Genomic DNA, 16,353 nt, shown 5'->3' on the forward strand with positions numbered 1-16,353 from the left:
TTCAGGGACGTAATTGCAAACATTTTAACTTCAGCTAGAAGGTAATCTTGCTTGCCTTTCATAATATATGAACAAATACCCAAAACAAGGACATCTGTTCTTTTACTACTTATGTAAACAAAGCATGCTACTCTTCTTCCATGCCTGGAAGGGTAATTAATTGGTATAATTTTCAACTGGATAAGAAGCTGGTTTAGTGGCCAGAAACAAAACCCACAAGGTGCCTTTCATTGATCTCAGTGTCTTTTTTTGACTGTTGTTTAATTCCTGAGCATCAAGACGCAGCCTGAACACCAACCCTAACAGATTGCCTCATTTGAAAGGAAGCCTTTCTAAAAGGATGGAGATGGGAGGACAGTGCATTTCCTGCATCCACAGCAAAGGGGTGATGATGGCTTTGTTTGCTACAGGTTGAGTCTCCCTTATCAGAAATGTTGGGGACCAGAAGGACTCTGGAATTTGGATATTTTTTCAGTTTTGCATATACATAATGTCAGCTGCATACGTTGGAAATGCTGTGTTTAAATCCTGTGTGGATTTAACATCAGTCTTCTTTGGCACTCTGGTCATGTTTGTCTCTGGTGTTGCTCAGCAAACAGTCATTTGAAACATCTAATTGTATTTGTTGTCTTCAATTATACAAGCCCCCAGTTCTTGCCATGGCTTTGTCTTTGAGAAGTGATAGCAAACAAGACAATTAAAAATCTTAAATTAGGAGCACTGTGTTTGGACGGAGGATGCCTCATTTCACCTGCTTCTGAAAACTATTTTGGGAAAATGTAGATGTTCGGGGCACTTAAAGATTCTTTAAAAGGCTATAGATTCGGATCCCACTAACATTTTTTTTAAAAAGCAGCCAAGCTATTGTTCTCACTGTTTAATGAAAGAATAATTTGCTGTAATTCAGAAGGATGGAGCTTTGTTTTCCTGTTCACAATAAATACAGAATTACAAGTTTGTCAAATTTGTTGAAATGTTTGGCTTGCTCAGATTGTTTTAAAGCCATTTTACTTATTTAGTTTTGCAACCTGTTGATATAAAGTGAGTTAGGATGATATTTGACACAAAAATCCCAGACTTGTAAATTGACTTTATTTTATGGTACAAGTGACATTGGCATTCTGCCCTTTCCCCAAATAAAATGCAGCAGAACAGCCCAGACCTAGATTTGAAGCCTAGATGTGCAAGATTTTATCGAGTGTGACTTTTGGTAATATGTTGCGATGTCTTTTTTCAGGGTATGCTCAATCCGTTCGAGAGGCAACTCCCGATTTCGCTATTCATCAGGGATCTCAGATTGGAAGGCTGTGCGAAATACAAGGTACAGACCTGCCCTTCTCTGCCATTCAGCCTTCTTATTTCCCAAAGAAAATGACACATTTTCTGGATTTCGATTTATGAGCCCACTGGACAAGTTTCCTGCTGCCCTTAAAGATGTTTTACCTCGCACAAAAAGACATACTGAATTTGACACTTCTTAGCTGTGGGTTGTTTCACTGGTGTCTTGAAGCCTTGGAGGAGGATATGCATGGAACTGTGTTGCAATATCTCCAGCACATCACAGATGAACATCCCACAAAAAAGTATTTTCCAATTCCAAATATCACTCATTGTGTATTTCTGCCCTAAGCAAAAGTAAGGGGGAACGACTCAGTTATTTGTTTCCATTCCCCATCTAGTCTCTGCATAGTTTTGGAACTTAGATACCACTTTAGGTGCCATGGGTATATCCTATGGAATTGTGGGATTTATAGTTTAGTAAGGAACCACCAGTGGCACTACCTTTCCATGATGGTGGGATTGCTTACTCCAATGAAGCAAGAGGCATTGCGGATGGCAGCAGTGCCACTGGTTGGGTCTCCCATGTCAGACCAGTTTTTGCAGACTACTGTATATACTCATGTCTAAGTCTATAAGTTTAGTCAAAAAAATGACTCCAAAAACCTGAATCGGCTTATCCACGGGTCAATGTAAGTACTGTACTTTACCTCTTATTAATAAATAAGAATCTTGGCAAAAGGCAAGAGTATAATCTGTCCTGGAAGCAATGACCCCTCTCTATCCAGCCTTTAATATGATCACAAACAGTGAACTTCATTCACACAGTTAGTCTCAAATGTACTACTACAAGATCCCTTTGCCTGCTGATATTCCAGGCTAACGTGCCTATGTCCCTGAATTCTACCCATATTGGCTACAAAATCCCTTTGGTTATGGACCAAGATACTAATACTTTCCACCGCACAGCCAGGCTGTTTCTCTACAAGCGCCATCGTTTGATTGAAGACTCTGGAGTGGCTTCCTTAGCAACTTCCAACTTTTTAAAACATGCTTTGATAATCCCTTGCGTAGTTTGTGCTGATTTAAGACATCTGGGTGGTACTACTTGTCATTCCACATATTACCATGTGTATATTTGACAGGACGTCCTAAGGCGTTAGGTTTTCCTGACAAGTATGAAACAAATACTTTATGTGACGCAAGCCCATGGAGTCCAGCTTCCAAGGGAACCTGTAAGAAAGGAAGGAGGAATCCTGATTAATCTTGAGCAGTTCCTGGAAGTCGCATGTGGCTTCTCAGCATCAAGCGTATAAATAATTTCATTACCAGGATTATTTTGAAGGGCGGAGGGCATGTGATTTGAACTAGCTGAAAAGAAATCTATAAGCGTGCAAAGCTTTTCGCCTCTGCATAGCAATCCCTTCCTGAAGCAAAGCAGCAGCCGCAACAACAACAACAACAATATTAAATTTGTCAATGGCCAACTTTGCTGGCTCCCCAGAATGACATGTTTTACATGATTCATTTATATTTCAGCATCATTATTATTTCATAAATGCCATTTAGGCATCTTGCACCCAAAAATGTATTCTGAAAATTTATAGGAGCCTAAAATAATCACTTAATTGCCTGTATATATTATGGAGGCACTAATGTTGCTTTGTCCCCAGTACGGTTCTTTTGTAGTGTTTATTGTAAGGAGGATTTGTTACTTGTGAGCGAGTTAGAAAGTCAGAGGCAGCATGTAATCACACACTTCTCTTCCCAGGGTTTGCCTTTGCCTGTATTAACAATCATCCTCACTCCGTGTAGTTTATTAGATCTCTGTTTCATCTGTTTCCAAGGAACATCTTTTTAAAAATAAATGTTAAAACATGGCTGTCTTGAGTGACTGCAAGGGATGATCTCTTTGTACAAAGTGGACCTCCAAGTAGACTGAGGGCGATTGCAAAGCACTGCTTGCTACAAGTTGAGTCTCCCTTATCTGAAATGTTTGGGACGAGGAGGGTTCTGGGTTTTGGATATTTTTGGATGTGGGAATATTTGATACACATAATAAGATATCTTGGAGATATAAACTTCCCCAAACAAGGAGTGGAATTTATTTTATTATTTCCAAGCCCCTGCATCTTTGGAAAGCGCCAGTAGCATGAGAAGAGCCAGTCTGTCTTAGTCGTTTGAGCATTGGACTATGGCTCTAGAGATCAGGGTTCGAGTCCCAGCTCCACCTTAAACCCACTGGGTGACCTTGGGCAAGTCTTACATTGAACCTGGATCTGAATCATGCACAAAACTGATACACATCTCATTGTCATCATTGGCTCCGTTTGCAGCTGAAGAATTAATCCAGTTTGACACTACTTTAACTGCCATGGGCCCATGCTATGTAATCCTGGGAACTGTAGTTTGTTTGTGGCACCATTACTCTCTGACAGAGAAGGCCAAATCTCTCACAAAACTATAATTTCCAGAATCCCATAGCATTGAGCCGTGGCAGTGAAAGTGGTGTCCAACTCCACTATTTCTGCAGTGCGGATGCAGCCGTTGTTAAAGCAGCTGGAATTCTCTCCCTTCTTGTTCCAGACTTGAAATCTGGTTTTTCCTCTGGCTTCTTTTCTCCTCTTCATAGAGAGAGATTGGAGCAATCAGCAAGGATATCAAAAGTTAAAGATCCTTGTGAAGCAAGTACCTAGTGTACTATTTTTGTATGTTTTTAACTGTATGATGTTTTTTAATGTTGTAAGCTGCCCTGAGTTCCAGCCATAGGAAAGGGGCATAATAATAATAATAATAATAATAATAATAATAATAATAATAATAATAATAATAATAATAATATCTGCTTTCTTTGTGGCCTTAAGACTTGGTCTTGAGAATAGATGTCTGGCGAAATTTGTATTTTTCCAGCAGTAACTAATCATGACTCTCCTTTTGGTCTGCATTTTTTGTTTGTTTGTTTAACAAAGATCCCAATGTGGATGTCATCTACGTCTGCCCCTTTGAAATGAGCGAGGAGATGCTGCAGTATTACAATAAGCTCTTGGGTCTGCAGACGGCCGTTAGATCTGGGAACCCCGAGGACATGGCTGACCTGCAGGACAGGTTCAAAATCCTCACCCCTGAAGCCATCCAGAGCTTCCCTGTGAGTCTCTCTCTTCTAATTACTACAGCTGGGGGGGAATGCCGTAAAATTAAATTGGAAATTTTATAACTTGCAACGCTCCGGTACCCATCAGTGAAATATTGTTGCAACTTTTAAGAGCTTCACAGATTAAGTGACTAGTTAAGAGAGTTGGAAATAAAGACCCTGGTTTAGCTTTGCAAGCTGAACGCTGAGCTGAGCTAAGCCCTTTCTCCGCTGGTCCCTGCTTGATGTCTCTCTCCGCCAGGAACTCTGAACTTAAGAGATTTATAGTTTGATGGAAGGAGAGAACAGGCAAAACACTTGCGTGGCTCAAACTTTCCTTCTCTGCCGATAGACAGATAGTTGCTCCCTCCTTCATCCCATCCTCTCTTGGTTTTTTATTCTAGCAACATCTAATTTAAAACTCTTTCCCCCCCCCCCCCCCGGACCATTTAATGACTTTAATTGAGAGGTGTTAGATATGTTAGATTCTTTGAACCCATCTGGTCAGTTTTAATTTGTTGGAAAACACTCCAAAAGGAAATTGGCCCCCTCCCCGCCAGCAATCTCTGTGCCTTTCCAACTACTACACTCTTTTGTTTTTAATGTTCTTTTGATAATGCTGCAATGCTTCTTTATAGCAGGTAAACCAGGGATGCTCTTTCAGTTACTGTATTTGAAGTTCATAGATGCTCTGATGAAAGTTGGTGGTCTTGGTAATGCTCCTTTGTCCCTCTGGGTTTTATGAAATGTAAAAGCCCTTGTCAGTGCCAGATCAATCCTGGGTCATTTTTAATACAGTACTATAAAGTTTTTATACCTCACTGTATGAAAACTCTTTTCCTGTTCTGGGTTTCAGTCCCATTACTCCATCATTTGTCCTTTTCTCACTCTTTTCCTTTTGGGTATCGAACGTTTCCAACTTCTCCCTCTTATCATTTCACCATCTTCTCTGTCTGGTGGCCTTAGCGTTTCCTTCTTCTTTCTCTTGTTCAAAACATAGCCATAGCTGACTAAAAAATGCTAGTCCCTATTTTATTAATGTATTTGTTTTTTCATTATCGTTCCTATTTTATTAATGTTTTGGTGTTTCTTTGAATCCGTTCTACAGCTTATATATTTATACATTCTGTACATAAACAAGTCAAATGAACAACTTAATTTATAGGGTTTATAAGTTCTTGGAATAAATAAACCAAGAGACAAAGTAAATTTATGTTCTTTCTAAAGGAGATTGCACAAGAAGATGTTATTTGAGACAAAAGCGATTTTCATAGCCTGAGGTTCCTTTTCTTTATAAAAAGGAAGTCTAACTAATTCAGACTTTTTGTTCCCAGAGACCTCCATATGGTCATCCTTTTTGTCCTTCCATCTCCATGAATCTCTTTCCTTTCTGTTTTGGACATGCTTTCCATTTTGGACATGGGCCCATTTCACACATTATGCAGAAACAAAGCGGGATTCCCGCTCAATGTACCGCGAGGCGGAAGTTGCAGCCAATCGCATCCTCCCACCATGACAAATGCGGCAGCGCAACAACATATGTTTGCGAGCATGAATTTGTTATAGTCACACTTCTATTTGTTTGAGGACAGATGCCTTAAAATGCAGTATATGAAGCAGCCAAAAGTTCTTTCTGACTGAATTCTTCCACATTAAACCTGGAGGATCTTTGCAATAAGGTCTAATGAAGATGTTTATCCATGGAGCGACACAAAGTGTTTTGTAAATAAAAATGTTTGGGGCTTCTTCTTTTTTTGCTGCTCCCCACGGTGTGAAATATAGCCCCAGCTACAAGAGAGTCGTGGCGGAGGCAGAGTCACGGAGCAGGGAGGTATCTTCAATTTTGTATTGATTTTTTCCTCCTGACGCGGTAGAATCAAACGGTGCCAGCAGGGCTGAGATGAATCACCATTATCCAAAGGCCGCGAGCCTCTCTTCCGAGTGACAGAAGGAGAATTCCACGTGGATCAAATAAATACAGATGTGTAGTAATTAGTTCTATTCCCAGCGAGCCCATTTCCGACACACTAAAGATGTGAGCGATTATGGAGCCTCACCCCAACAGCTTTTATCAATTTAAACTGCTACACTACAGGATAGGTCATAACCCAGGCTGCTATTAATAATGTATTTATTGCACTCAACATTATAAATTAGCTTTGTGGGAGGAAGAGAAAGAGCTCCTCGTAACGAGACTAATGTCACCGTTGCTTGCAGGACCGGCCCATGTCCCTGGCTACCTTCCTGAAGTACAGCCCCAGGACCATCAAAAGGATCAAGCACCTGATTCAGGGCAAGGAGGCCTATGTCGTCGGAGGGCTTCTCGGTCAAGATGACCTGGATGTGGCCGATGCCTTAGACGTGCCCATTTTGGGTCCGGACCCGGAGGTGGCTCATCTCTACACTTCCAAGTCAGGAAGCAAAAGGATATTTGCCGCTGCTGAAGTCCCGGTGCCGCCGGGTCGGTACGACATCTATAGCAGGCAGCAGGTATTTCTGCATTTATTTACTAAGATACAGTGGTCCCTCCACGTTCACTGGGGTTAGGGGTGAAGGACCCCCGTGAATGTGGGAAAACCACAAATAAAAACCACTATAACACTATTCTTTGTACCTGAAAGAACACCTCTTTGGGAATCTCCAGGTCTTCCAGTGCACCTCTGTGGCCAACATCTGCCAGAGCATGATCACAGAATCACACTAGATGACTTACAAATGCCTAGAGAAGTGTTTTCTCTAGAAACCTCTAGGTTCTCCAGCACAACTCTATGGTCAAATCCTAGCAGAGTTGGGCTGGTGGACCTAACAACATATTAATCAAAACCTCAAATACATAATCAAATCTGTAAAAGTCAAAGCCGCAAATGTGAAAGGCCAACTGTATTTTCATCCTGCCCTTTCCATTGTGAGATCTCAGGGCAGCAAACAGGAATCACACTATTAACAGTTTAGACAATTCCAAATGGAAACCAATAAATAATGTAAACAAAATGGAAGCATACCGGACATTTTAAATAAGTTTTTAAAAACAGCTTATGAACCCCACTGAGCATCAGAGCTATGTGAAAGAATTGCTTTTGCAGTTCTGGAGACTTCATCAAACTGTTCAGGAACTGGTGCCGCAACAAACGGCAGTTCCCAGAATTCCATAGCATTGAGCCATGGCAGTTAAAGTAGTGTCAACTTGGATTATTTCTGCAGTGCAGGTGCAGCCTGAAGTCAGATCATCTCTGACTCAAGCTATTTAAAGTGGAGCCACTGCTGTTGTCAATGTGCTCTTGAAATGCCTGAGACTATGGACATCATTCATAATATGGCACATGAAAAGTTTGCCCAGAATGGAAGCGTTTCATATAATAGTAACAATAACAAACCTCCCTCACCTGTTTGCGTGACAATTTGAAAAACCGCAGCTTGTTTTATTTCTTCCAAGGAGAAGATTTGATAATAATTCCTTGCTTGTTGATATGAACCATAATGATTTGGGGAGGTTCAGATTACGCTTGGATTTATGTATACGGCTGGTTTTCAAAAGAGTTGCTTTAGTTCCTCTGCCTGTAACCATTGGCTTGTAAACAATGAAATGTAACCTAGTCTGTTGCAAATTCCAGATGGTAGATAAAAATACACATCATCGGTGCTAAGAAGAAAGCAACCAATGCCTCATCTGCCCTTGTTGCTTACTGTGGATCTGAGGCTGCATCTGCACTGCAGAAATAATCCAGTTTGACACCACTTTAACTGCCATGGCTCAGTGCTGTGGAATTCTGGATACTGCAGTTTGTTGTGGCACCAGAGCTTTCTGAGAGAGAAGACGAAATGTGTCCCAAGCTACAAAGGTGTCCCAAAACTACAATTCCCTGATAATGATACCACTTTGACTGCTATGGCTCCATGCTATGCAATCCTGGGATTTGTATTTTTGTGAGACACTTAGCCTTCTCTGTCAGAGAACTCTGGTGTCACAACAAAATATAATTCCCAGGATTCCATGGATTTTGCTCAGGAAGAAACAAAAAGAATCCACACTGACATTTCACGGGGCTAAACATCCACAACTGAAATGCAAGCGTTGCAGAATGGACCCTTCTCTGAAACATCCTTTTGGATCAAAGGTATGGAAAGTGTGCATCACTGGCAACCTGCAGCCATAGACCTTTGTTTGCTCCAAAATGTCCTCTGGGGTCCTGTGGCCAATTTTGCCATGTTTTTGTGTCATCCTGGGATGGTTTTAGGGAAGGAAATGGATCAGATTTATTTATTTAAAACATTTTGTAGGGCTGTAGCAAGGTCTCCTGGCGGGAAAAGTGCAGCTCTTTAGACCCTAATAGTTGCTCACTTTTTCTTTGCACCAAAGGTGGGAATCATACAACCCTCCAGATCATGTACTGCAATTCCTATCATTCCTTGCCATTGGTTATGGTGGGCTGGACTACTGGGAATTGCAGAACAACAGTATCTGGGAGGCTGCATGATTTCCACCTTGGCTTTAGAAGCAGAAGTAATGACAACTCCTTAATTATGTTCAAATGTCATGACAAGCTATGGCATCTGGTATCTGATGTGCAAATGTGATGTGCAAAGACAACCTGTGGTTTATTCATTTGAGATATAATTTATGCCTTTGGCAATAAACGGCAGTTAACAGAAACCATGGCTTATTGTGATGTGCAAACATGTCCATAACAAAGATATCCACAACTGTACAAAAGTCACATTACACGGTGTAGACGTGGGCCAAGTGTGGGCTTTAGCATTTCTCCTTTCAGTTGACTCTGCAAGACTATTTACACATTAGCTTTCCTTTCAATTTGTTTCAGATGGTTGTTGGGTTTTCCCCTGCTGTAAGCTTCCTATGATATATTGATGGGAGGCGTTAAATAATCAAAAGAAGGTGACAATAATTTAAGGCACAGTTCAATTTTCACTTAAAGATAGCTCGTAACTCTTTCCATTGGTACTATCTTTACAATAGTATTGATCCGTTTCATTTCTGTAGGGGAGCTGTGAAGAGAAAACCCATTTATTGGGCTTTCAAAATCAACAAATAATGGGTCGCGGAGCAAACAAATAATAATTCCATTTGTGATTGAAGTTCAAATAATAAAATACAGCTCAGAATCGAGAAGACGGCCATGGCCACAAGCAACTCCTAAGACAATCTCTTTTGCGAGGTTACATTCAAACCCACTAAAAATGCAGCCACAAAAATGCTTATTAAAAATGTGTTTTTTCCATCCTGTCTTTAAAAGCAAACAAACAGATCAGTGCTTAAATGCTGCCTTAAGTCACCACTCTTTGATATACCGCTGTTGTGGTCCTTACTTTTGTGTTCACTCTTCCTCCATGGTTTTGCCAATACCCCTTTAAGGACATTTGTATGGAAAATTAAACCATGAGGTTTAGATGGAGAGAAAGTACGGTTGCATCCGCAATGCTGAAAAAATGCAGTTTGACACCACTTTAACTGCCATGGCTCCATGCTATGAAATCCTGGGAATTGTAGTTTTGTGAGATATGTAGCCTTCTCTGTCAGAGAGCTATGGTGTCCCAGAATATCATAGTATTGATTCATGGTGTCTAACTGCATTATTGCAAACTGCAAAAGTGGTGTCAAACTGCATTACTTCTGCAGTACGGATGCAGCCTAGGAGTGTATCCATTTGAACCTGAGTGAGTCCCTCACTTTTTCAGTTGTTTTTGTTGTCCCCAGTTGGTTGAAGTCCTGAGTCAACTGATCATTGACTACCCAGAAGTGAAGCGCTGGGTCTTCAAGGTGGATGACGACTTTGGAGGAAGCGGGACAGCGTTTTGCGACATCATTGCAAACCTCAGGTGCCATCCTTGGATTCTGAAGGAGAGCCGTCGGTACGGCCCTGAGATATGGAGGAGGAGCTGGGCGCATGTGAGTCTTCTGGGCCATGCTGACACCTTACACTTTATTCCACACTTTGTTAATATGTGCCATGTTTATTGTCATTATTAATAATAATAATAATAATACGTTTTATTTATAGACCGCTATTCCGCGATGATCATAGCGGTGTATAGTAAAAATTGTAATACAATACAAAATACAGTTAAAGGAGGGAGAAGTCTATGATTATTATTTCTATGATGACAACCTGTAATGCAAGATGAAACCAATATTAACATTGACTGTTGCTGTTGTGTGCCTTCAAGTCATTTCTGACTTATGGTGACCCTGTCATGGGGTTTTCTTGGCAAGATTGGTTCTGAGAAGGTTTGCTATTGCCTTCCTCTGAGGCTGAGAGACTGTGACTTTGCCCAATGTCAGCCATGGGTTTTGTGGCTGAGCTGGGAATTGAACCCTGATCTCCAGAGCTGCAGTCCAACACTCAAACCACCACACCACACTTGCTCTTTATTAACCTTGTAGTCACAGGGGAACACATGTACATTTCCACACAATTGAGCCATGGCAGTTAAAGTGGTGTCGAACCAGATGGTTTCTGCAGTGTGGGTGCAGCCCCTGTCTTTGATGCTCCAGGCAAAGTGTGTCAGGGCTTTAATACTCAAAGGCAAGCCTTAAAATTATGCCCCAAAATGAACTGGCAGCAGATTTTTAAAACTCTTCCTTGTTCAGTACAGGACAACCCAAGATACAAAGTCAGATCAGACAAATTATATTTTACTCTGTAGCATCAGAATGCAAAGATATAGCCGTGTTAGTCTGTAGAATCAGTATGTAGAGAGATCTTGTAGCACCTTTGAAACTAACTGAAAGAGAGAAGTTGGCAGCATGAGCTTTCCTAGACTTAAGTCTAGGAAAGCTCATGCTGCCAACTTCTTTATTTCAGTCTGTAGCATCAGTAATATCTTGGCTGACATCAACTATGTGTATAATATATTGCAGCCTTAGAACAGATTAAAAAACAACAACCCACTTAGATAAATCCTTTAGTTTATCAAAAGGAAGGCCTGTTTAGCCTTCCCAGCAGTCACTTATCTGAACTGAAGCTTCCAACCCTTTTAAATATGTTTCCTCATATGAAAAGTGTTTCCTGCACATGAGTCCTGAACTACAATGCGCTGCCTCCGCTATCTTTTACCATTCTCTTTCTCTGGGTTTGGTGGCTGCATGATCCCTTGCAACACTGCAAACTGTGTGTCTCAGCAAAGCACATTTCCATTAGGCTTACCCCACCTTGTGTATATCTGGGGTGTTGCAGTGGATTTTGATAGCCGTGTTACTCTCGACTGCTCAAAACTCATCAAGCTTTTAATCAACCTGTCCTAGATGTCTTTTTTTTTTCCTCCTGGCCTGGAAACCTGCTCTATTTGAGCTAAGATAATCACAGTCATATTCCCAGAAAAGCAAGTTTAAATGAAGGGCATGCTAGGATAAATTGTGGTGCACTTCATTTGATCTCCCCCCCAAAGTTGGAAAGTCACTTAACTAAAATCATCCAAGGAAAAGCCATTGAGGAACGGTGGTATGAGAAAGAGAAATCATGGTTGATATAAAGGTTTGTGTGGTGCCCATGGATCCCTTGTGCATACATGCCTTCATTATATTCCATTTGGATCACTGCAGCATAGACTTTGCAGCCTTTGAAGAGTGTTCAGAAAATTCATTTTGTCCAAAGAGCTGCAGCCAAGGTGGAACACACAACTCCTTTGTGGCAACAGCTCCACTGGTCCCTGGTTTGTTTCCAGGCACAATGCAAAGTGCGGTCATGACTACAAAGCCCTATACAGCCCAGGTCCAGGTTACCTGAAGGTCCATCTTTTCCCAAATGAGCTGGCCTGTGTTTTGAGATCTTTGTGAGAGGCCCTTCTCTCTGTTCCTCCATCTTCACAGGTGTATCTAGGGAGAACATGGGAGCAGGTCTTCTTGGTGGCTCATATTGCTAATCTTAAACTTCCCAATGCCAGGCTTTTCAAATTTCAAATTATAAGGTGGCAGTAGAATCATCTTCTTAATGGACACCCTCGCCTTTCTCCTGTTTTGCCTGTATCCCCAGGTAGCACTGTCTGCCCAAATTACATGGCATCGATGACTCACTTTGTGTGAGGCCCTTTACAATTCACAAAGGGCACAACCTCCTTAAAAACATCTTCCTTGTTGTTGTTGCTGTGTGCCTTCAAGTTGTTTCCGACTCATGGCTAGCCCAAGGCAAAGCTATCATAGGGTTTTCTTGATAAGATTTGTTCAGAGGGGGTTTGCTATTGCCTTCCTCGTGGGCTGAGAGAGTGTGGCTTGTCCAAAATCACCTAGTATGTTTCCATGGACGAGCAGGAATTCAAACCCTGGTCTCCAGAGTCATACCAGCACTCAGACCACTGCAGCACCCCAAATAATATCTGGCCATTTCTCTCTTCTTCAGCCCTGCGTCTTAACAGCACCCACCTTTTGTATTTGGAACTGAATTGCCATCCCCACTGAGTGCAGAGGATTAAGACCTTCCTTTGTTACGGAATGCGCTTGTAACGCTCCTGCATTTAGACATCAAAGCATTACTTTATGAGCACAGGCATGCTTTAATGTCCTATTACAGTGTGGAGACATGCTTCTTTCGATAATGAAGATATTGTGTCATTGACTTAAGCTGCCATGTACCAAACATATGCTGGCAGGTTATTAAAAAATTCAGCTTTGTGATGAAAGACTATCCTGCAGGCTAGAAGTACATGGCAAAAGACTCTCCATTCCAGTAGAGTTATTAGAAAGGAGAATATGACTCTAAGCACTAAATTATGTTAATACTTACAAATAGCATCATTTGCATAGCAGTTTATGACACGATCCCAAGGTTTTTCCTTCATTGGTATGTAGTAGGGCAGCCGATTAAACATAATGCAGTTTACGGAAGTTCATACAGTACTGAGTGTTTCTATTCTGTTTTAAAGTGGAGTCCAATGGTTGGCTCTTACAGACAGAGGCAGAAAGATTTCATCCAGTCTTCTGGAACTGGGATTCTGGAGAAAAAGTGAGGATATCAATGGTCCAAGGGAGGGTTATATAACAATTTGAATCCCAAGGCAAGCATCGACATCCAAGAGTCAAAATATTAGGTGGTGCTAAATTAAAAATGCTGGTCTTTAAGGTGCTGCAAGACTGTGGCTTTGGTTGACCAGATAAATATGGTTGTGGAGACTCCAAAATAAGCATTGCCCTGGGCAAAGAAGGCTTTTGCCCCCTTCTCCACCATCATTTTTGCAGTACTGCCAAGTTGTCCTTATGATATTTGGAACTGAACATTATTCAATAGCATTTATGTTGCCTCAAAACCATGCTGTGTTCTGTTGGGTTTGTGAAGAAATGCCCATAAAACTAGCTTTTGAAAAAGAAACATATTTAGCTAATGGATGGATGTTCATTTTTGTAGTTACTGAACTTTTAGCTCCTTTTTGGTCAGGCGGAAAAAAGATTAGCTGCATAATTCTATGTGTCTCTCTTAAAAAATGAGTCCCATTGAACTGGAATCATTCATTCATTCATTCAATATCCCACCTTTCTTTTAATATTAGCCCAGAGTAGCTTATGGTATAAGTTTAAAACAGGATGTGGTACAAAAGTTAGAGAACCATTCAATAGATGATAGGGTTAAGAATGTAAAGCAATTTAAAATAATATAAAAGATAAGATAACTGTTAAATGCTAAATGTTGTGTGGTCAACTACTTGACTCCCAGTACTCCTGAGCATGGCTGATAGCGCATGAGGAAAGAGATACACTAGCAGTGCAAGAACATAGGCTTCTGTTTTTAAATTGTATTGTTTTATACTTGTTATTTGCCACCTTGAGTCCCTGTATTGGGAGAAAGGTGGGATATTATTATTATTATTATTATTATTATTAATCTCCAACCCAGAGTTCTGCTCTGAGCAAAGTGGAGTTGTGGCCTAAACACCTCTGTGAAGGTCCTTGGCCAGGGTAGCTCCTGCACCAACCCAGAAATTGGTTTCTGGGACACTGGTTCACTGCCCTGCTACACATGCGCATACAGTTTCATAACTTGGACATGTATATCTACCCTTCTTGAAAGCCAGAAGTATATTTGCTTGTTGTGTTTGAGTGCTGAACTACAACCCTGGTGTCCATGGCCCACTCAGCAGGTCACACTCTCTCAGCTTCAGAGGAAGGCAACGGTGAGCCTGCTCTGAACAAATCTTGCCAAGAAAACCCAATGATAGGGTTGCCTTAAGTTGGAAATGACTTGAAGGCATGCAGCAACAACAACCACAATCCACCCTTCTGATGAATGAGCTGTTCAAAAAGGGATGGCGATGGCCTGAATCCTCTTGGTAAGTCCCAACTAGAGTAGACCCATTGAGTCATAGAGTGGGCCAAGACCTAGGCAAATCCCATTGATGCTATGGAGTTGAGTCTAATGAGTTGGGACTGCAAGTAGGATTTAACCCAACTCAGCCTCCCAAGGACTTGACATTTCACAAGATCCGGATAGAGTCTGACAAAGGGAGATGGCTAATACTCTGTGTAATTGTTATATAGGGAACAAGATCTTCCGGCCGTCGCATGCCCCGAAGTGACCAAATAAATAAATAAGACATATCATTTCCAGCGGCAGTATTTTGATAGCTGCTTCTGGCAAGTCATGTAGCTTTAATAGCGGATGGTAAAATTATATTGGCTAACGGAAGAGGTCCCCACTCGTCTCCATACAATATCGCCGTCAATGAGATTTCACGTCGCGTTTTACCTGTTACACCAGAGGACAAGCTGCGAGGCTGTGACTCAGTTGGTTATTATATTTAATGTGGCAACCGGTGTTTGGATTTTCAGGTGATTCCCCTAATTCCTCCATAAAATAACGAGGCACGACAATGACGTCCCTTGGTTAAATTCCTAGGACCCGCCATAATCAGAAATGCAAGCTGTTGGTTTGCATGTCCTATTGATTTAATATTCTTCTAATCAGTACATAAAGCTATGGGCCTGCGGTGTTAATTTTTCATATGCTTACAAAGCACCCTTTGATTTTCTGTCACGCGTTAATTACAGCGTTTTGCCATTAAATAGGAAGCTTTGTGTAAACTAATTACTAGGTAATCATTGTCTACCACGAGCCGTGCTGTTTGGTACCTTTTTTATTTTATTCGGCGGAAAGCGCACGGATCTCGCAGTCTGGAACCACTATACCTTCCAGCCATTAGCTCTCACTAATTCATAGCATTATTGTGTTAAGATTGTAGGAGTTGTAATTGTTGTGGTATCAGTGCTGTTAATTACCGGAGTAAACAGTTGAAATGGTGCCAAGGTCTATTGTACAAAGCAGAGAAAAGGAGGTTTAAATGTTACTTCCACCATCTGGGGACTGAAGTCTTTGCAAATGCTACAAAACAGCAGTCAGGCAATATCAGAGCGTCAGGCTTCAGGGTTTGAGGCCATATGGATCCAGAATATTTTGAATCAATTGAATTTAAGTGCCGGTTTTAGCAATAACTGTGCAGAGACGAGGAGGATAAAACAAGATCACGGGAAGAAAATCTGGGATTCGTTAGCGTTATCACGGCCCATAAACATGCCTCCGTAGATTATATTAAAATGTTTATTTTGCTAAATTCCAGAGAAGCCGAGGAAGGCTTTTAAAAAGCGAAATGCAGATTTAATGGGAAGTTGCTGCATAAAAATGTCCTTTTCTTTTCTGTTTTGGTTTCTGCCACCCCCCCCTCCCTTTTGTAAATCATCCCAGCCATTAACATGGAAGTCTGTAAAAGATCTGCAATCTTTTGATTCATTGATTGTTGTAACTGTTTTAACATTTGTAAACTTCTTGGGCTGCAGGAGTATATAAAAGGCATATAGTTACAGACAAGACAAAATGATAATACAGAGATCTTCACTCTCAGAAGGCAGAAAGCAGATCCTGCCTTTGCCTCCAGTCCAACTAAGGCTGTGTCCACACTGCAGAAATAATCCGGTTTGCCTCCACTTTACCTGCCATAGCTGATTTGTA

General features: G+C 41.2%; 1 protein-coding gene across 4 annotated transcripts in view; it reads left to right on the top strand.

The window, feature by feature from the left end:
* Positions 1-16,353, top strand: part of IQCH (IQ motif containing H) — a 58,252-nt gene that overhangs the window by 18,933 nt on the left and 22,966 nt on the right. For all 4 annotated transcript variants that reach the window (XM_042474952.1, XM_042474951.1, XM_042474953.1 and 1 more), the window contains exons 11-14: positions 1,238-1,321; positions 4,248-4,423; positions 6,626-6,898; positions 10,122-10,313. In XM_042474952.1, the coding sequence (XP_042330886.1) occupies positions 1,238-1,321; positions 4,248-4,423; positions 6,626-6,898; positions 10,122-10,313 (725 nt within the window). The remainder of the gene's footprint in view (positions 1-1,237; positions 1,322-4,247; positions 4,424-6,625; positions 6,899-10,121; positions 10,314-16,353) is intronic.

The sequence above is a fragment of the Sceloporus undulatus genome, chromosome 6, assembly GCF_019175285.1.
Source record: "Sceloporus undulatus isolate JIND9_A2432 ecotype Alabama chromosome 6, SceUnd_v1.1, whole genome shotgun sequence".
NCBI classification, from domain to species: domain Eukaryota; kingdom Metazoa; phylum Chordata; class Lepidosauria; order Squamata; family Phrynosomatidae; genus Sceloporus; species Sceloporus undulatus.